General features: G+C 37.6%; 3 protein-coding genes across 5 annotated transcripts; all 3 read right to left on the bottom strand.

Moving 5' to 3' along the window:
* Nucleotides 1-258: 258 nt before the first annotated feature.
* Nucleotides 259-2,717, bottom strand: c3h22orf23 (chromosome 3 C22orf23 homolog). 2 transcript variants are annotated; one of them, XM_081710545.1, is made up of 7 exons: nt 2,604-2,717; nt 2,176-2,251; nt 2,025-2,087; nt 1,650-1,820; nt 1,212-1,343; nt 817-917; nt 259-490 (listed from the first exon to the last, which is right to left on the bottom strand). In XM_081710545.1, the coding sequence occupies exons 1-7, from the start codon at nt 2,700-2,702 to the stop codon at nt 380-382; spliced, it is 753 nt and encodes a 250-aa protein (XP_081566671.1). In that variant the 5' UTR covers nt 2,703-2,717; the 3' UTR covers nt 259-379. The 2 variants fall into 2 exon arrangements, with proteins under 2 accessions (XP_081566671.1, XP_026876601.3); XM_027020800.3 differs by having other exon boundaries at nt 1,650-1,823.
* Nucleotides 2,718-4,357: 1,640 nt separating this feature from the next.
* On the bottom strand, nt 4,358-8,297 carry LOC145656951 (cerebellin-1-like). Of its 2 annotated transcripts, XM_081710546.1 has the most exons (4): nt 8,171-8,297; nt 6,677-7,117; nt 5,454-5,585; nt 4,358-5,234 (listed from the first exon to the last, which is right to left on the bottom strand). In XM_081710546.1, the coding sequence occupies exons 2-4, from the start codon at nt 7,038-7,040 to the stop codon at nt 4,948-4,950; spliced, it is 783 nt and encodes a 260-aa protein (XP_081566672.1). In that variant the 5' UTR covers nt 7,041-7,117; nt 8,171-8,297; the 3' UTR covers nt 4,358-4,947. The 2 variants fall into 2 exon arrangements, with proteins under 2 accessions (XP_081566672.1, XP_081566673.1); XM_081710547.1 differs by lacking the exon at nt 4,358-5,234 and having other exon boundaries at nt 5,510-5,822.
* A 5,790-nt stretch (nt 8,298-14,087) lies between these two features.
* On the bottom strand, nt 14,088-19,894 carry LOC113584095 (membrane-spanning 4-domains subfamily A member 8-like). Its single transcript, XM_081710548.1, has 6 exons — nt 19,883-19,894; nt 17,816-17,982; nt 17,394-17,450; nt 17,070-17,225; nt 15,985-16,098; nt 14,088-14,396 (listed from the first exon to the last, which is right to left on the bottom strand). Exons 2-6 carry the CDS (start codon nt 17,957-17,959, stop codon nt 14,361-14,363), a joined length of 507 nt encoding a protein of 168 aa, XP_081566674.1. The 5' UTR covers nt 17,960-17,982; nt 19,883-19,894; the 3' UTR covers nt 14,088-14,360.
* Between the last annotated feature and the right edge of the window lie 1,918 nt (nt 19,895-21,812).

Below are 21,812 nucleotides of genomic sequence, written 5' to 3' on the forward strand. Positions count from 1 at the left end.
TATCCATATTTTGCCACGGTCTGGCTCTTTTTTGCCACTAAAATCTCAAACTGAGGTCTTTTGTTGCATAAAAACATCCAGATGCAGATTGGTTTAAATGATGAATAAAACATGTAGTGAAACTAATTCACAGGTGGCCGTGTGGGTTTTAAGTACCGAAGTTGGCTCAAAAATAGTTTGCTCTTCTGGTCTAGTGCCTGGTACTGCTAATACTAAGGTGCTGTTAAGCTTTGTGTCAGGCACTTCCTGATGAAATAAAGAATAAACACCACCTGAAATAAGTGTTCACTTAAAGTCCCAACCCACTGCCAAACTGCATGCAATGATGTGCTTTTGGTGTGTGAGATGTAGTCAGGTCTGTAGACAGTGGACTCTTCCTTCACTGCTGTCCTTCATCTGTGGTCTCTTTCTCCTTGTCTTTCTCTTTCATCATGAGAGTCCTCAGCTCCTTGCTGTGTGCTCTGTCGATCAGCTCAAGCTCACGGATTTTCTGTGGAAGACACACTAGCAGAGCTTAGGCAGTGTATGAATCCCGATGCTTTAAAAGCTCCCCGTCGAAAACACAGCAATGTTTGTTATTAACAACATTAATGCATATTGATGTATTCAGCTGAAAGTTGCAGTCATATGCGTAAACAGTAATATTTATTGTATGTTTATCTAGAATTATGTTCTACAAGTGTTGAGGACAAAAGTCTGCAAAAAAAAAAAATCCCAACAACAGAAAAACACTTTCAAGTGTTGTTTGTGTGGCATCTGTGTTCAGTCTGAATATTTCAGAATGAAAGTAGCCAACTTAAGGCTCCGTCTCTCTACCTGAGATATCTCGGTGTTAATGATGTGATGATAGTGGTTTCTCCTTCCAAGAGCACTCATCTCCTCCAAAAACTGCCTCCTCTCCTCAATCTCATCCAGAACTGTGAGGGCCAGGCAGTAGTGTGGTCATAAACATCATGCACATAAAGTACAATTCCTCACAAACTGGCAACAACAAAATAATATTGCATATTTTCTCCTTGGTGTTTGAATCCAGTAAGGCAACTGCATACTCAGCTTGCACACTTAAACACTTAACCCCTGATTATGTCAGACACTAATTATAAACCACCCTGGCTTTGATTCTTTTCTTTTCTTTCTTGTTTTTTTTTTTTTTTTTTTTTACAAAGTAAAGACTGCATGTGTTCATTGCTGGGAACATGAACTGGCCTCACCCTCTTGGAACCTGTCTCTCTCACTCTCCTCTCCTCCCTTAATGGGCGGTGCCTGTGAGCGGGATGGTGGGGCTTCATCCTGCCCTGTGGCGAGGATGTTCTGAAGCCTGCGTTTCTCTTTCTCCAAGTCTCCTTTGGCCAGAAGGGAGGAAAAATGTATTACATGTCAGATACTAACACATGCCACATTTTCTTCTAAAACAATAGCCTGGCAAAATGACTGTATGGTTAGTCTAAATGGTGGAGTGCATCAAACTAGTTAGGATTGCCAGGACATCAGTAAAGGACAAAAATGTTCTTTGCATGCCTGAAGAAGCACTATAGAATTTGTTATGTGCTAAGAAAGGAAATTTGAAAAGTTTTTTTTTCCTAGAGACCTCATTTAAATAAATGAAGTAGCTTTGAACGGAACAATTGTAAGAAAAGACAAATGCCCACGTGTTGCGCTGGGCCGAAATTTCTCCCGGGTGTAGCTGTTGTCGGCGGAGCACTGCTCGGCGCTGCGTTTGTGCGGTCTGGTTGAGTAAGTGCCATTTTCGCTTATCCTTGGCCGGGGTTGTACAGGCGGGGCAGACGAAGTCGGGTTACACAGCAGTGGTAGGGCGCCACCTTCTGGTATATAAGTAAATTGGCGGCTAAGCGAACAATCTCGTTTCTAGACATAATAGGATATGGGCATGGCCCAGTGGTTTTATAAACCAAAACACTACAGATTTGGCAGCTATACATATCTGTTTTATCACCAGAATAAGGTGAAACACTCGTGCATTTCTTTGTTAAACCGTTTGTAAGACAACGGACATGCACTCTTACTGTTCAGCTGATGGTTAATCTGCCGCTGCTGAAAATTGGTGAGCCGCGATTCTCGCATCATCGCTGTGGATAAGCGAACAGATTAGAACCTTTGTGGCACCTTTGCCATGTATGGAATCTTTGGAATGTTCTAGCGCACGCGCGCGCGCACTTTGAAGTAATTCCTGGGTCTCGCTACTGTACTTCGCTACCGTTGCACGCGCTGACCCGCACTCCATATTCTGTATCTGAGACCAAGCAAAGCAAAACAACAAACACACAAACAAACAACATCAACAACAAAAATCAAAACCGTTGAGTTCTTTGCAGACTGCGGTCGTACTTTTCTTCTAAAAATACTGCCATTGTAAAAACATTGTTTAGGTCCCCTACTGCTGCTGATCAAATATACACGGCAAGCTATGTACTTGTGTGGACTTATTTGCAGCACATTATTTAAATGACGATAAATAGGCGTAAATATTGCGGTAACGAGCTGAACACGACAAAAACGTAGTTACACAGCGGTAACCTATTAAAGGAAAATCTATTAAAGTCAAATTAACTTATTTAAGGCAAACTGGTGAGTTAAATTCATACCCGTTTTCTCCAGTTGGTGATAAAAGTACAGTGGCTCCTCCGGAAAAGGAAGGGGTTGCCATGGTTACATGAATACAATAGGGAGGGACTTCTTTTCATATGGTAAATTTTCTTCTGACGGTCAGCTAAATAGACTGGAAATTGATTATGAAAGCTTTCTTAGATGAATAAACTATTCATCGAATCACTTAAATGTAAGCCTATCAATAGATTCCAAACACAGTTTCTTCTATTACATATAGGAATACCATTTCACTGCGTGTTATACTGTGTATGACTATGTATGTGACGAATAAACCGAACTTGAGGAAGACCTCAAACTGACGTAGGATGAATTTTCCTTCTTATGGCTCAGGTTAATGTTATCTCTTTCAAGCCACTCAGAATAATAAAATATCTTAAAATAATATTGACTTGATATCTCAAAAATAATGACTTAGTATCTCAACATAATGAGATAGCATCTCAAAATAATTATTTAGGATTTCGAAATAATCAGATTGAATCTCAAAATAAAGACACAGCAAATCACTTAATAATGATTAAAAAATAATAATTAGCTGCTGGATTTGTTTTTATTTTAAGTAGTGAAAATGGGCTTCCATAAGGTGCCTTCAGTATTGGCTCCAATTGCAGTGCATCTGTGTAGGTTTCAATACTCAAAAGTCCATAACCAAGATATTACCATGATCTTACTGTAGTGTGTTCCAGTATGTCCATCATAAAGCCTCTTTGCATGGTCAGCTGGGATTCATGAATGAATGTAAACATGTATACAGTATATTATACATGGATACAATATATTATTTTAATTGGAATGAACATGGTTATTACTCAAGGATGTAAGGATGTAAGGAGCTAGATGATGTAATACAACTATCAGGCAAAGGGAATTAAAACAATTTTTAAAAACAATCCTCTCCAACCCTCTTTTTTTACACCTCACATAACTCTGTTTTCCCCCCAAACAGTAATTGAAAATCTTGAATCATTAGGCCTGGTGAATTTACTAATGTTATGCTCAGGCTACAGTAATTGTGAAATCTAATATTTTTCGCATTGTCAAGCCTGGTTATGTTTATAACTCTTACTTACTACTGAGTCCATCAGAATTGGTTATTTAAGTAAGTTTTACATGTGAACTTTGTCATCATTGTTTACAGTGCTGCTGCATGAAAATTTCTTATTTAGAAAAGTGAGGGGTCAATAATAGTTTAAAGCATGTTTTTGCTTTTACTTCTGTTTTTGTTATAGCAAATACCCAGTGTAGAGCTTTCCATTCAACGCGAGGCACTTTCATTAATCAGGAAGAACACGTCATGTGTCTGCGGGGTGTGTCTCTAGTGCTCCGCCTGTCCTGACTACTAGCACCAGTGGCACATTTGCATGTCATTTCTGGGTCTAATTAAAGTCCTTGTGTGTCTGTTGGAAATTCTTACACCTTCCCATGTCTGTTTGTGGTCCTGAATCTATGACTTCTTGTTTATTGTTCTGTGTTCCTTGTCTTTTTTTTACTTTGTTTATTAAACAAACGTTCTGCTTTAGCTTTCACTTGCACGTCTGATTCTTTACAGGGTAAAGAGGCAGCACAAATAAACCTGGTATCATCTTAATATATGCAGTCAATTATGCCAGAACACAGTTTGATGTGTCTTTGCAAATTTCCGGTTATGAACAGCCAATGCTACTGCTGATTTCTGAAGACAGTGTCTCTGCATTGCTTAACTGAACGAATCACAGGAGAAACAAGACAGTCAAAATCCTGCTTGTTTTATTGACAAGTTACTAACAACAATAATAATTCAGAAATGGAACAAGGTCATTTCAGAGTGAGATATTTGAATGATGTAAGGCAAAACTCAGAGGTTAATTTTGTTGTTATAATTGTTCAGCCACCACCTCCTTGAGTAGAGAGACATTTGCAAATATAATTGAACTTCAGAGGTGTTGCCTGATTCAGGGCATAAAAATCAGCAACTTGTTTTGGTTAGCAAGCGCAAAACAACAGTATTGTCTAATAAATCCTGCAGTAGGGATGATAGAAGCAAATAAGCATTTGATAGTGCACAGGAAGTACTAGGAGGAGCATAAGAACTAGGGCACAGGTTACAAAGACGGGCTACAACACGCAGTATTGACTGGTGTTTGAGAGTATATGTTAACGCCAAAAGAGCAGAGGACAGATCTGTTGCAGATACTGAGAAAATGGGTCACCAAAATCCCATGGTCTGTTTCTTAATCTGAAAAGCACCTACATTTATGTAAAGGTGCTTCCAAAGGTACCATTACTGCAAATGATGATAGCTCTGCATTACAGAATGCAGTGTACCTGCACTCCATTCATTTATGCAGCGAAAAGCAAGTACCCAGTGAAAGTGCTATGACAATTTGTATGATCAAATATGACTTTGTTCTCCACTAACTGCACATAGACCACATCTCCTATATCCAGCAACAGGGATGCTCCATTGGAGGTGTTCACAACATGTGGACCAACCTGGTGACCGTGTGCCCTGAGAACTTGCTGTCCATTCTTCATTAAGGCTGTGGTCACAGGGTGCTTATCATTAGCATATGCATAACTAAACATGTTGAACATGTAGACCCCTTTCACAGGTGCTGTGAAAATTCCTATGCAACAAAATAAGCAAATAAACAACAATAACCAATCATGAACGCATTCCACAATAACAATAACAACAATATAAACCAAAATAAAGTACTAGTTAAAACTAAATAAATATTATTTGTATTTTTTTGCATGTAGGTGAGCATGAACACACTTTATTTAGCTTTGGTGATTCTACAAAGGAATGTGCAGTGGTATGAGAATGTAAAGTTGATTTGTACCTGTATTTGGGTTGTATGCACTGCCAATGTTTGTGATGACATGTCTGTAAAGCAGAGTCATTACAGTGTTCACAGGGCCAATGGTCTGTGCTCCTGACCCTAGTAGTGCAACAGAGAAAGCCACCTTCACGCCTAAAACACAAATCAACCACTATACTTAGCTACAGCATTGTGTGATAAAATGATATATGTAATGGGGATTATGCACTCAGATTACAAATATTACATGCTTAAAATGAACACATCAGGTCAGTATATACTATTCCATGCCCTAAATGTCCTGTTTTGTCTGCCTGTGTGTCTGTCTTCCCTGTGTTCCAGGTTTTGCCTCTGCCTCTCCAGTATCCCCCATCTCGATCCACTCCAGGTCTTCCGGTGAGCAGAGCACAATATAAAAGGAAGAAGAAGAGACTTGGGGCTCATTGGAGAGACTTGGGTGTTTCTGTTGTTTGTCAGATGTTGTATTTTGAGCTTGTTTGCTTTGCTTTGTATGTATAACTTTGGATTTGCCCCTTGATATACGGTTTTCTTGGTCCCTTTCAGTTTGATTGCTGGATATGTTTCTCGCATCCTGTGTATGTATGTATTGTCCTGTATATAGTTACACACTGGTGGTGGGGAGTGGCTGCCAGTTTGTTTGGGTGTGGGCTTATCTTTGTTTCTAACAGTGTAGTCAGTGTAGCCATTTTATGTTTCTTTTAGTAGCTTAGTCAGTCGTCGTTTTGTTTCTAGTGTGGTTTTGTTTGTTGTGTTGGCCTTGGTCACTCCTGATGCACCAGTTTCTTGTCTTTAAACAGCAAAACATGTAAATACAGAAAACCTTTGCTGTCAACTTTGTGTGGTTCTTCATTCCATCACTCATTTCTACCGCTGTAACACTCAAACCCCTATGTTACAGCCTCCCAGTCTGGACAGGGTCGTAACAGTCCACAAGACTTTTTCACACTTGAGGTTATCACACGGTCTACAGCAAAAAAACAAACAAACAAAAAAACCCAACAACCCTAGGCTGAGTGTGTTTTTCATTAATAATAAGTTGGCAACATGCATCGTTTTTTGCCTCGCTAGTTAAATCATTTTAATTAAATCTAAAAAGTAACCTGTTTGATAACAAACAATAACAGTAGCAAAAACCTAGTTCAAAGAATTAAGAATTCTTCAAAGTAGTCAGATTAGGTTTCTTATGCCTATTTATAGAACGGAAGACAATATCCTTACACTACCTTCATTCTTTTTCTGCAGATCCTCCACTAGTTTCTCACTGGTTTTCAGCCTGGCCTCCATACTGGTAATCTCTGCCTTGGCATTCATGAGTTCAGCTCTCTGCTCTGCCAGCATACTGCTCATCTGGGTCAGTAGCAAACTGATGGTGTCAGGCTGACAGTTTAGTTGAATAGAGGTTGTTCCATCAGAAGCACCTTCAGGTCTCTGTTTCTCTGTGTCACGTTTGCTCTTGCGTTTCCCTCCATCTTCCTGCTGAACCTGTAAGGAGCTCTGATTCTCACTGGACTCGTGATAATCACTCCGAACCTCCATCTTACATGGGGAGCAGCACAGCAACACCAGCAGAGCTACAGAAAACTTCATTCTGAACTCAACCTCTGTTCTCGTCTTCTCTTGATGGCGTCTCACTCACTATCAGCTTCCTTGATTTTGTGCTGTTCCTGTAGATTCAATCACAGTTGTGATTTTCAAAATATATTCAGGACATGTGATGTCCTTAACGTATTTACCATTTTAGTAAACTATTCTAAATGTGATTAGCGTAATAGTTCAAGTGAATGACGGGATAAATATAATTTTTGAAATGAGTCTGTATAAAGCATCCCAACAAGTTTCAAATAATACAATATTTATATTTGTTTAAAATTTCACTATGAGCCATGCAAGTAAGCCATGGTTCAAAAGAACCCAATTTATTTATTTTTTTTAGATTTTGTCCCCAAATTCCCCATGCATACTACAGTGTTGCTAACTAGCCAGGTGGTAATTTGGGTCCAAAAATAAAAATATATTAAGAACAATAACAATAAAATCCCATATCATTTTAATTTGTTGTACACTCATCTTTGCCAAGTACAGTGTGACATGGGCCTTTATTCAGGATTTCAACCTCTGCTCCTCATAGAATTTGTACAGTCAAACCCCCAGTTGAACACTGCTAGGATGAATTATGTTGCAGTTGTTCAAACAAGATCATTTCCTTAACAAAGGAAAAAAGAAAAAAAGGCAAAGAAAAAAAAACCCTAATCCCTACGAAAAAACCCCCAAACAAACAAACAAACAAACAAACAACCCTATTACATAACTGTGGCTGTGTGATATGTAACGATGCTTTCTTTCTTTAAATCAAATAATTGCATAGACATTTCAAATGACTTCAGAGCACAGGCAGCCCTTTACATAATCGTAAACGTATGATCCCAACATAACCGCATTAAACAGTAATATTTAGTACTGCCGTAGATATGGAATGTGAAAAAACACAAGCCAGCAAAGCACGATCGATAAAGAAGGCTTCTCGCTTTACTTGCACTAATCGACGCCAAGCATAGTCGAAGAGGAACTTATAATTTAAGTAAAAAATACTTTAAGCGAAAAGAATACATGGTAGGTTAGCTGTCACAACTATTATCAATTATTATAGTCAAATATTAAAAGCCCCGTTGACTTCTTATAAATTTGAAACGAACGAAAGCGTTTATATTATGGCTTACCTTTAGCCTATAGCAACGCTGTATGGAAGTTTTGTCGGGGCAGTCTGCTAGAGACACGTAAAGTATAGAACTGAAGTTGCAGTTTGCAAGATGTCGCAATCGAGGGGAGTCCCAAGATTTCAGTCAACTATTCAGAGTAAAAATTATTTTACTGTACATAACAATCAACGCCATGTGGTTGGAAAATAAGTATCGAAATAGGTTGCATACAAAGGCACATGATAGGTTATGTATTATATAGACTGGTTCAGTTAATTACCTCTCTAATTCATCGTTTGCTGCTACTGTTCATGTGCTTATAACTTCCCATATACCACATGGCAGAGATGCTCCATTGGAGAAGTTCATGATTACGTGACCAGCTTGATGACCATGTGCCATGAGAACTTGCTGTCCATTCTTCATTAAGGACGAGGACACTTGGTTCTTGTTCATTAACGTGAGCATAAATAAACATCCTGAGCTTGTAGGCCCCTTTCATGGGTGCTGTGAAAGTATCTGCTCGGAAATAATAACAGAACATTAATTACTGCTAATTAATGTTCCGTTATTTATTAAGTGCTCCCAAGCTTCCTTTAGGATATCAAGGAGTCCTTCGGTCATCTCCCATAGAGCAGCTCAAATGCGGAGACACCTGTAGATGTCTGTGGGATTTCCCACACTGTGAACAACACATATTGCAACAACAAATTCCAAGTTTGGCTGTCCTGTTCCCCTACTCATTTTATCATTCTAACCCGAGGGTTAGGTTAAGCCTCTCAACTAATCCATCTGTGGGTGGTAAACTGAGATATGGAGACAACAGAGATCAGACGTGAGATGAACGGCATCCCCTGGTATGTCAAAATCTCCTTCAGAATCTGTCAGAATCTATACAGCTGCACAGTCTGGATAGCTCCTTTTGGGCTAATGATGGGGCTTCTCATAGGGCAGTAGCATCTGGATAATGAGGGTGGTAATGGTGTAGTCCACGACCACCAAGATGTCCTTGTGACCTCTGCCTGATTTTGGTAATAACATGATGATGTCCATCCCTATTTGCTCGAACGGTGTTCAATTTGAGGAGCCGTTGGGAGTCTTTTTGGGGAGGTCAACTGATACCAGAGACAGCACTCAGAATAATTCTTCACCTACTGGCTATCAAGGGCCAGGACTATCTCTCTTTGATAAGGATGATAGCATTTTCATTTCTGTGTCAGTGAGCTAGATGTGTGACTGTGTCAATCGTTGCTTGAGCTCTCACAGGTGTCTCATTTTACGGCACTGGAGACGCTTCTGGCTGTATGGAGCAGGAACCTCCACGACATCATTGGCCTCCAAACGGGATTGAGAGCGCCACAGGCATAAGATGATTGTGCTTAAAAGAGTGCCCTTGTTTTATTGTATTTATGGAGGAAAGCTGAACATTGTGATGTATGTATATCTTTGTCTTTGTATAACTGTTGACATTTTTGTTTGCATTTTGTCTCATCAGCAAACAAGCTCTTGTCTTTGTGTTAATAATAATATCCATATTGTGCTGTTTTCTGGGTCTTTGTGCCACTAAAATCTCAAATCATGGGCTTTTGTTGCATACAAAAATCTTTTTAAAAAATCATTTTAAAACAAATTCACAGGTGGGTTAGGATTAGATTTTTTTCTTGAGGCTATATTAGGTTTTGTGTTGAGGTTAAATTTGGTTGGTTTGAGGTCTGATTGCTAGTGTCTGAGCCTTGAACTGTTTCACTTGTGAGTACTGTTTGGTGTAATACATTTATTTAATATTACCTATAAAGGACCACTCAAAATAAAGTGTTACCAAAAGTTCAGACTAATTTTATGTAATTTTAATAATTTTTATGTTGATGGCCCCTCCTGTTGGTTTTCTGTGTAGTTATCTTTATAATTTTATATAACCTTGTCTCTTGAAACTTTGTCACTCTTTTAATCTGCACCTGCAACCGAGTCCATGATTTCTCTTAGAAAACTTGACTGAATCCATGTGTTTTATATGGGATTTATGTGATTTTTATATGCATTATCTTTGATTTATATTTAGAATTTTGCATTGCATAAATCTAAATGATGGGTGAAGTGAATCAAAAAGCAATTGTTAATTTTAAAATACATTCTACATCATGGTGTCTGAACTGATTCTTTATTGCGTATAATTGTTCTGTGAAACTAATTTTACATCGGCCTTTCAAGCAAAAGTAACTTGCAGGGCGTAGTGGATATCTGATTTCTCTTTTGGTGGATTCAAATTTTGTTGTTCTCTTAAAATGAATGTCTCCCTTTATCTCCATGGGGTCTGCCAAGATGGCAATACTGGTGCCATCTTGCCTGACATTCACATCATTAAGAGGATTAACTCTGGTTTTATGATGTGGCCAGAGGCTAATTGCCCTCTGGCAGTACGCTTCCTCTGACCTTTGAATGCTCAAACCAGGTAGGAATGTGGGACTCTGACACAACTATCTCATGGTGCCATTAAACTTATGTTTCTAAAAATCCATCAGATTCGAACTTACACCAGACAACTAAGTTCTCTGTACATATTTCAAGGACGCTAAAGACATATTGATTGTTCATACTGATTTCATTTGCAAGAACTACCAATATTTAACATTAATTGCCTTTCCTATCATACATCCACCATGCCAAAATTACGAGTTGTAATGTTATGCTGTTTCTGGGTAGGTGCAAGTTCGATAAAACAATGTAAAAGGTTTAATGTCTTGTTCATGGTGTCTTCAAATTATTTAACAAGCAAGTAATGTCAAGCCAACACAACTTTAGAAGCTGTTTGTTTGTTTCTTCATTTTGGGAACTTGTCAATAGTTCTTTCTATTATTCTATTTTATTTCTTCAATACCATTTGCTTACATCATACTTATGTCAGACAAATAGTCTGCAATTTCTAATTGTAATTCTAAGTGTTTACTGGTAATCTTATACTAACAAGCTAGACAGAAATATATTACTTGACAAATAGTTGACAATTAGTTGTCGCTTTCAAGTTAAAGCAGATAAGGTTGATTCAGGGTAATTCTAGGCTCCCAACCTATGTCATGGGCTTAGTCAGTCTGGTCCAAACATGAATTGATGGTGAGTTTGAAATAAAAAGTACATGCTGAAACCAAGTAAGACATAATAACTCCATTCAAACCTTTAAAAAAATATTTACCATTCTCTTACACAAGACCACCAGGAAAGACAATGTGTAAAGTATTTAAAAAAATCTGAAAATAGCATAAAATGGTAATTCCTACCAAAACCTACAAACACAAAACCAACAAACAAAAACAGAACAAAATCAAAAGGCTTCACTGGACGTTTACACCATAGCTAGAGGACAGGAATGTAAAAATGTGGAGGCAAAAATCTCCATAACATGATCACAGAGTAGATCCTCCACCAAGCCCATTAACTCTGGCTAATTCAATACCTCAAAGAATTTTATCCTGCTTATACTTTAGCTATTACCTCTCTATAGTATCATTGTCTTAACAGTTACACAATGCTGAATTTACCTGGCTAACATTTTTTTTTTTTTAACTGTCAGTTGTAACATCCATTAGAAATTATTGCAATAAAGAAAATCAAACTTTCAAATTAACTGAGGTGTTAAATTAACAGCGTAGTAATTGCATTTACAATGTGAGTATTGCATTTACTACGCTGAGGCCAGACATGGTGGTGTACTCTGAAAATAAATGGAGAGCTTATTATAAAGAGCTAAAATTTCCATTTGAGGAGAAAGTGGATGAAGCTTTTGAAATCATTGCTTGTGCAGTTTGACATTCAAGGCTGTAAATTAAGAGTAGCTGTAAAGGAGTTTAGGAGTTTTTAGAAGTAGCTGAAAGGTCTAGTAAGTGCTTGTGGATAAGGAGAGCTCAGACTAGTGGGGGTAATGCACAATAAAGGTGGTTAAGGTTGTGTCATTGGGTAAAGTGATAGATCCATAGGGAACCTGCATGGTGGTTTGGAACAGGCATTGACGGTGCCGGCTTTAGCCACCGTGTTGATATAATAGGTAAAATGGAAATGGCGGCACTGAGCATGCATTAATGGTGCATGTTCAGGGTATGGCCTTAGTTGTGGTTGCTTGGTTGGAGAGAGTAAGCAGGTATCTATGTGGAGCTGTAATAGCATAGGATATTATTCATCCTATCCTGTGTATATGTGCAGTTACTGTTGCTATAACATGTCACTGGCTGGTCACCATAAAGTTGATGACAATTTTTAAAAACACTCCAAAGAAACTGAAATCCCCCTTTTAACAACATTTTGTGACTTTTTGTTCTTTAGCTAGTTCAGAGCACATAGCATGTAAGCATGCCAGACCACCTGTTCACTCTTCCTCTTTGCCTCTCTGCTCACTGCTTTGTGTTTCTTTTCGCCACAGTTCTCATCATCATCCATACTGTCCATATTTTGACAATGAGCACTATACTTTTAATGTGCTAGAAATTAACCTCTGTCATGTTGGACACTTTCAGTTCTAATGGCAACGGCTACCTGCTGTTATGGATTGCATAATCTGATTTGTGCTGCAGCAGCTAAATTGACCTTATCAATATCTATATGAATAGCTGGGGTGGGGGTGGGGGGAGACTGGCCCTCACTAGGCTGGCCCTGAAATTCCTGAACTTCCCGATTTCCAGGCCAGTCCACATGTACTTGTGGGTCTGGGATCTTACCTGTCAGAAGCCCCTATACATCAGCACCGGGGCTTCTCAAGAATGTGTACTTTCCCCTTCTACTCCTTGGACAATAAAAAATTACATCAGCTTGAAAACAAGCTAGAGCTCAGCTCTCTGTCTTCCCGTGAAAATCAACAACTGTGCAGTGAATAAGGTGGACTTGTTTAGATTTCTAGGTATCACCATCTCCAGTGATCTCAAATGTGAGGTGATCACAACAATAATCATTAAAGAGGCTTACTGCCTCTGCAAAAAAATCTTACAACTAGCAGAGGAACAAAAACCTAATTCTATTTATTTTCACCTTTTTTTTTTTTTTTTTTAATGTCTGCTGCCGGGCATTCACAAGTATTAAATGGGAACCAAGCTCCAAGCTCCAAGCTCCTTGCTCTGTGTGGTCTGTATTAGTCCTATAAAGGTACAGTCTCGCATAGTGCCTTTCGCCATTTCACATGGCCAAGAACCCCATGACTAACTCAGGAGTTGTGAATCGCCAGATGCAGTGTCAGCGTCATTAGCCACAAGTAGCCTTACGTTACAGTAGTCTCTTTTGCATGCCCTCACCCGTTCCTCCTCTCCATTTCTCTCCGCTGAACGGAAGTGGACTGTGTTAGATGAGCACTCGAAGGGTCGAGGGAACACAAACATTCACTTCAGCAGCAAAACACGTCCAGAAAACCGTCCCGACGCAGTTTCCATTTCAGCATTTAAAAACCACGATGGGCAAAGCTAGTTATAAGTGCACGATGATACTGTTGTTGATGTTAGTTACAGAGCAGCACGTTTAGCGCGCTTAGTGTTATATTTAGCACAGTTCTCCGATGTTCTTTGTCTCGCTGGGCGAAGTTTAAGCAAGATAATACAACTTGCTAATCTGTTAACATGAATGCACGTTACATTTATTTAGATAGCTAACCATTTATCTCAATCCTAGCTTAGAGCCGGTTAGGGTAGCTACCCTATAAACGCAACCGATGTTTAGTTATTGCAATCATTTTCTGATTCTCCTTTCCCATCTTTTTTTCGATTGAATCTAATTTCCATCAGTATGACTGTGTACAGAGTCCGTATCAAATGTAATGTGCAAATCGCCAAACAAATGAATTCCATTGGAAGCATGTCAAAGTGTTCACAGATGTGTTTGGGACAGAGGTTGAACAATGGCATTTTAAATATAAAGATACACACTCTACATGTGTAGAGAAAATGTAAATTTATTATATTTTCCCCTCCAGAATCACAATGCAGATTCACAATCTTCAAAACAATATTCTGAGTCTCTTGAATCATATTCTGACACTAGATGTTTCTTACTGGTGACATATTAATATATAAAGACACTGATCTTTTACCATCATATTTAAGATTAAGGGCAAACATTATGATTTGTATATATTTAGGCAAGAACTTTTCAGTTACAGATAACTCCAAGCAAAAGCAAAGGTAGTTGTGATGTTGATCAGTTAACAGCGAAACATTTAAGGTGCGATCAACTTTTCATTTCCTCAGAGCGGAAAGCTCCCTGCCGTACTGTACATCGTCTGAAATGGAAAGAACATTTAGAGTCTGTAAACACACAGTACTCACATGATCATGTTGTACAGAACTGGCTTTCTATACATTAGCGGTATCAATGACTGTGTCAGAAGGCTAAGGTAGTAAAACATGTTTACAGGAAAAACAGGTTTAAACGTTGAATTATAAATATTAATAACATAAAACATAAAGGATCAAAGAGATTCCGTATCCTTTTAAAACTATATAAAAATTTCTGTTCATTGTGTACTTGTCGGACATTCTCTGAAGGATGGCCCTGTATTGGCTGTTAACATTGACCTGCAATAAAGAACGGACCAGCTATTCTCTTCAACTAATTCTGAAGTCCCTATCTTGCATAAACTACTAGCCTACTAGGGTACTGGCACTTGGACATGATATTGACATATGACGTGTAAGCCGTGTTACTAAATGATTGTTTTTCATTACATTTTGTTTCTAAGCATGTCGTCTAATTTTAACTTGTGTCTAAACAACAGTGTACAGATTAAGTTTGGCAACAGTTTAGATAGAGTTCATATCATAGCAAGGAGCGAGCCGTGTACTCATCACAAATTTTAAGAAAATTACAATGAATAATTGGTCGAGTAGGTCGACCTCGTCTCCTCACTCATTGAAGGATTCCTGGGCCAGTTTTGAGACCCAGTCCGCCCCTGATTAACAGAATATATCCACAGAGGGCAAAATTCCACTTCTGTGTCTGACTCACGATCTGTAACTGTTTGAAATAGTTGCCTTGTTCCCTTACTCACTATTCTCTATGTAGAAAAATGTTTAGTTTGCTATATAGGGTATTGGCCAGTGAAACATCACACTATATTCATAGGCACATTGACAGCAACCTAGTGACATAGCTACACTTTTGACAAAGGGAAGGTTTTAGCCAGCTAGTAACACTAAATGACAGGCAAAAAATAGGGGAGCGTGAACAACAACGAAAAACAACAACAACAACAAAAACATTAGCAAGATAGCTACTATGCATGAATGTGTTTGAATAAACCATCTATAAAATGGTCCCCATGTTCCTACATGTTAATGAACTTTAAAAATCAGCCTCCTAAGTTTGCATAGACCTTGCCTATTTGCATATGTAGTGTGAGCTCAGGTAATGTGAACAAAAATTGTCCCACTTTACCTGAATCCATAATAAACAAAATTGCAGTCTTGTGCCATTTTCAGATTTCCAAATCTTTCATGTACTTACACATGCACATCAAAACACTGCACACAAACTCCTTGCTTTTCTTTGCTGGAAGTCTTGCTTCTTTATCTGAGTCAATGTAACCTGCTGACTATGTTTGTGTTTTTTGACTCTATCCTGCAGTTTTTGGTATAGCTACAATAGTTTTTTTTCTTGGTCTGCAATTTGATCCAACTACGAATATTTTATTTATTTATTTAATTTAAATTTTGTGTGTGTGTGTGTGTGTGTGTGTGTGTGTGTGTGTGTGTGTGTGTATATATATATATATATATATATATATATATATATATATATATAAATATAAATGTTATATAATAATAATAATAACAATAATAATAATTATATATATACTATATTGTTTTTACCGTTGATTGGGTGCAGCAGATGGCTTTGCAGGAGAATGCTGAGCTGCAGATAGAGATGATCATCTCAAGCACAGTGAACACCAGCAGTATACCTCTAAATCCATTCAGATAACCCTGAAACAACATCTCAGATTAGTGCTGCACCAACCCAGTACTGACAAAAGCTTGTCTCCTCTCAATCAGGTAAAATTAACAAATTGTACACTGTGTTCATCCTCGCCATGGAGATGTTGCTGGAAGTTTTGCACTCCCACTCTTATATCTGTGATCTCTCACACAAGTGACTGTGCTCACATTAGAATGGACACTTTGGTCTTTCCCCACTGTAAATATAATCAGTAGCTATTCAGGACTGCAAATCAAGGTCCTTCCAGGTGCTGCCACCTCGGCACAGACAAACGGGAGCTTTAATGCCAGTGTGGGTTGTTGCTGGTCATCAGACAAGTGAGGAGACCACATGCCAAAAGAACTTGAGCAAAGCCAACCAAGGAACCTTGCTGACCTCACATGTTGCTGCCTCCCTATCCAACCACCACCAATGACTTCACTTCACCTCTGCCACTTCCTTTTCTCCTCCCTCACTACCACTTCCTGGTTTTCTGAATGTAATTATACACAGGAAAAGATATCAAATATCCTGTACCAGACCATTAAAGCTTCACATAGGGCCCATCCCACTAATTTCACTCATAATAAACCTAACTGCTTCGAAGAACCCACTACATCATAAAGTTTTCACAAGAGTCATCAGGTAGGCACCTCCCTTTATCAGTGTTTGACTGAATTAAGCCAATGAAACCTCCAGAGTGGCCCCCCGCCCCCACACCAAAGCTAACTTTTAAACCACATACCCAACACTTTCCAAAATAAATGGATTTTATGCCCTACACCAAAAGCACAAACAGCACTGAACAAGATGGCTAGCACTTAAAACTATAAGAATGACTAAAGAAGAGCTCTGTTATAATTAGGTAGTACTCTTACAAAGCAGGTAAATATGGAAGTACTGGTATGCTGTAAGAATACAACAGTGTTTAAACTGTTATTTAATGTTTAAATAACAACAGCCACTAGAAAATACATACCATAGCCCTATAAAAAATTTCTGAATCATTATATTTGCTGTAGTTTTCATATCTATAGATAAAATTCGTTAACAGCCCGATGTCAACAGACAGCAGAACGGTGGCTACTCCTGCAGTCACAGCACTGATGATGTTCATTGTCAGGCAGCCTTTCACCTATAAAACAGAGTAAATGGAAAATGGTAGCATGTTTACAGTGTGGAAGCATGTCAGTTAATTTCATGAAAGAATTATCCAAGGATTAAGAATGAGTAATTATTCAAACATGTTCCACTGTTTAAATTAATTAGTAATTGATAGGATTGAGAATGCATGTTTACATACCGCACAGGAATTAAGCTTGTTCTCTGCAGCAACAGATAAAGAACCTGCACTGATATGCTGATATATAAAAACAAAGTAAAAAAAAAATCCTTTATATTGCATTTATCAATTCCTGTTATGAATGAAATGCCCTTCTCACACAGCTAGCTCATATGAATGTATTCTATCTGATCCTATTACACTTGGAACTGCATGGCTTTAAACGCAACACAAAGAGACAGGACATAAAATAAGGGATCCCCAGAAGAAGACACCACTGTAGATGTACAAAGTAGGCCCAGTGACAGCAATCACAATGGCAAACAAGATTGTCATGATTGCAATCATTATCTGGACAGTCTGTGAAGAACAAAAGAAAAACAGATCAATGTATAAAGTTACTCAAGGATAAAGAGTAAAGAAAACCTGGCCAAAAATCTTACCCCAAGTGCTTTTGGCTCTCCTTTCAGAAATGACTGGAGTGGACCCGAAATGTGGGCAGCTGGATTTGTTTGTGGTGGGATAATATGGGTAACAATGGTGAAGCCCTCTCTTGCGTTATCCATTGGTACAACTGTGGTAGACATCCTTATGGAGAGCTGGATAAATCCTGTGACAGAGCAAGGATCACAGTGGTTACTCATGTATAAACCTCTAACATTTATATTAACAGACAGGTTACAACTCTGAAACCACTAGAGTATGAATTTCCAGGAGTGTGGGTCCTGAAGCACACCTAACCAGATGCATTGAATTTATCTGATTCTCTGTTACTTGGTTCATGTTCTCTTTATATGTGAACTTGTTCTGTAACATAATTAATAAGAAATTATGTAGTGTGTTGGACATAAACTTTTACATTTGTTTAGTAAAGTTTACAGATGATTTACTGACTGCACAAATTACTTTTGTACATGATAAAATTGGTAATGCATGTATGTAGGACAATCATTTCAGAAATTATATTGTGGTTTTTACATCTACCCACCATCATGAAGAATGTGGTTTTCCAGACACCCCCCTCAACACACGTGTTGTAAAAAAAAAAAAAAAAAAAATAAATAAATAAATAAATAAATAAATAAATATATATATATATATATATATATATATATATATATATATATATATATATATATATATATATACCTGATAAAATAAAGTTGGTAACAGCTGTATGTGGGAGGTTTGTCAGATCAACCCTCCCCCCACATACTTACTTACTTTTTTAGATGTACATGATAAAATTGGTAATGGCTATATGTAGGACAATCATCTTAGAAACGAGGATGTGGTTTTTACATTTATACACCATCTATGACGCATGAGAAAAAAACACATACACTTTAAGTAGGACGCAGAATGTGGCTTTCCAAAGCCCCCTAATTGTTTTAACTCTAAAAATTAAAACAATTCTCATATTTTATTTAATATGCTAAGACCTTTAGTACCCCCCCTCCTCCCCCCTCCACTGTTACTTATGCCTGCCCATGTTACTGTGTACAATGCTATGATGTACTTTAAATATTTTATTAATCATATTTTAATTCAGCATTTATTTCTAATGTTTCATTTTATTTCTTTAAAATAACTTTAGTTTCCTATAAAAATTATCTATATTTAACCTAATTTAATAAATTGCTTTTGTAATGTTTTGTTTTTGGCAAAAGCTTTATTATTCTTTTATGTCAATGTGAAGTATGAAAAATGCTATACAAATCAACTTGCATTGCCTTTTCTATTCTTGCAATTGTACAGAGCTTGGACCTAACTCATTTGAAACCTTCAGCAGATTGATGCCTCATTTGTAACCCATACTAAACTTTGTCTGGGTGAGTCTGTATATATATTGTATAGTTTACTTGGCTGAGAGACTGTGAATGTAGCCTATAAATAAAATTTAACAAAGTTTATTTCATTCAAACTCTTAATAGGCTGATGGCAAAATTGTACTGTCAGATTATTTCATTTTGCTATATTTGAATAGCCTACATTATTTAAAAAAGTTCTTTGCTAGTATGGTTCTTAGAATAAGCTTTAATTGGTGATGAAGAACCTTTTCATTATTCATTATGATAGTTCTTTCATTTTTAAAGAGGTTCTTCACACTGATGTTTCATTACCTATTCAGATAAACAACTACTCCCCCTCTTAATATGCATAAAATATCCCTGAGTTATAATAATCAATAAAATTTTTGGGATTTGCTCATTGTTTAGTCTGGTTCCTCCTGTAGTTCCTGTACATTAAGAACCATTTGGTGTTGGTTCGTAGAAGAACCAGTTAGTGATCCATGAAAACCTTTTAAGTGGAGATTCTACAAAAAAGCTTTTTGAAAGGTTGCTCTAAAGTTGCTCTAAAGGTTCTTTTAAGAATCTTGTTAAAAGTTTTATGGAAACAAAATGGGTCTTTGTGGCATTGTTCTAAAGAACCCTCATTGGTTCCAATTGGCACCTTTTGTTTTAAGAGTGCATATATATCATCAAATAGGAAAAATTGAAAATATTTACCTGAAAATTGAAAGTGGACTCTTCCTAAAACTGTTCGTTCACAGATCTTCCTTTGCAAATGTCACTCATGGGTTTACCAGGTTTTTCGTGAATTTGCACCATTTGTTTTATATATATATATACCTCATCAAATAGGAATAACTGAAAATATTTACCTGAAAATTGAAAGTGGAGGCTTTCAAGGTGTTAGTTCCCAGATCTTCTTTTGCCAATGGTCACTTCAAATTTTGAATGCTGTTTAAATATGGCTTGTGGTTACAGTTGACCTGATTGTGGTTAGATGTCTCTGGATTGCTTGACAGAACAAATATGCGTATCACTTTAGAACCATTTATTACACTTGCACAAAAAAAAAGACTATTTATGCATTGATTGATTTAGTTAATAAATGTTATTATACTATTATACTACTATTACTACTTACTACTACTAAGTGATAGTGACACAGCTATGAGGAGGGTTGTTATTAAGATATGTCACATTTTAAGGATTCTTGATATGCTACTTATTACACTACATATACAAACAGTAAGCCACAAATATGTATGCATCCATCCATCCATCCTTCCATCCATCCATCCATCCAGACTGCTCCACAATTTTTCTTCCTGAAACATACATCCATGTCTATGTTGGTGTGAATACATATATTGTGTTATCGTGTTGTCTTGTCCTGTGTGTAGTTACCATTCCCCACATGTTGCCACGTCTCCCCTTGTCAATCAGCGGTTTTAGAGTTTGTTGGGGCCCTATCCAAAAATTCACTGGGACCCTTCCCACCATTGTTATAAATAATCTGACACCAACAAAAAATTGTGAAATGTAAACTATTTATTTCAAAAAGCTAACAGTACTATTATTTTCTAAATGTAAATATAAACATTTGAATGAAAATTTACAGTTTTCAGTATAATAAAATCACCGTACACTACTGATATGTACACTGATCCAAACCTTTGCATCTAAATTTCACAAATTAGTATTCATAGCTTGACTGCTATCTCAGTCAGACACAACTTTCATCAGATAGCTACAGAAAAAGGTTAGTTGATTTCCCCCTCCAAATCACTCCATTACTTGCACTGATGTATCACAGCAAGGGGCCAAAATGGCCAATGCGATGTCTATGTATATATGTCTATGATGCACAAGACTAAGTTGACTGGTTATAAAGTAATAAAATGGTTGTTTTTTTTTAAGGCAAAAGAAGGTTAAAGTACTGAGTTATTCTGTATTGTCATAAAGTGATCTGTGACCTAAAGTGTAATGGCCTCTGAAGGCCTCTTCAGGTTTACCAGGCGCAGAATGATACAGAGCAATATTTGAAGGCATAAAGGTTATTCATCCAATCAGAAACTTTGATAATGCTTCTGTGGGCACAGTGAAGAGAGCTTCATGGTCAGTGTGCAGGAGCAAAGCGGATTATATTGGTTTATTTCTGCATCAAGCACAAGGAGATGCAGGAAACATTTATATTAAAACATATTAAACATTAAAAGTAGGCGGGCAAAATGGGATCTTTTTTTAAAGGGAAAACCTTTCAATGCTTTCTGGATATAATGCTATCAAGCTTCAATTTACATATTGTTGAATAATAAATATTTTTAATATAATCGTGGTAACTTCAAAGATTGGAATGTAGAAAAGGAGAGACATCACACACAGTAGAACAGAATACCACACCATCAACGCCAGCATACTGCCAGGCATCCCAAACCTAGACAGGAGAAACTTAGGGTTAAGGGCCTTGCTCAGGGGCCCAACAGCAGCGGGGATCAAACAAGCAATCTCCCAATCACAAGCAAAGCACCTCAACCACTGAGCCATCACCACCCTGAAGGAGAGACAATTACCTGAAAACTATATAAAAACTGAGCTCTTTGTGCGATTGTCAGACATTCTCTGGAGGATCCCTCAGTAATGCTTCAAC

Source organism: Electrophorus electricus, chromosome 3 (genome assembly GCF_041902795.1).
Source record: "Electrophorus electricus isolate QZ-2024a chromosome 3, ASM4190279v1, whole genome shotgun sequence".
Taxonomy (NCBI): domain Eukaryota; kingdom Metazoa; phylum Chordata; class Actinopteri; order Gymnotiformes; family Gymnotidae; genus Electrophorus; species Electrophorus electricus.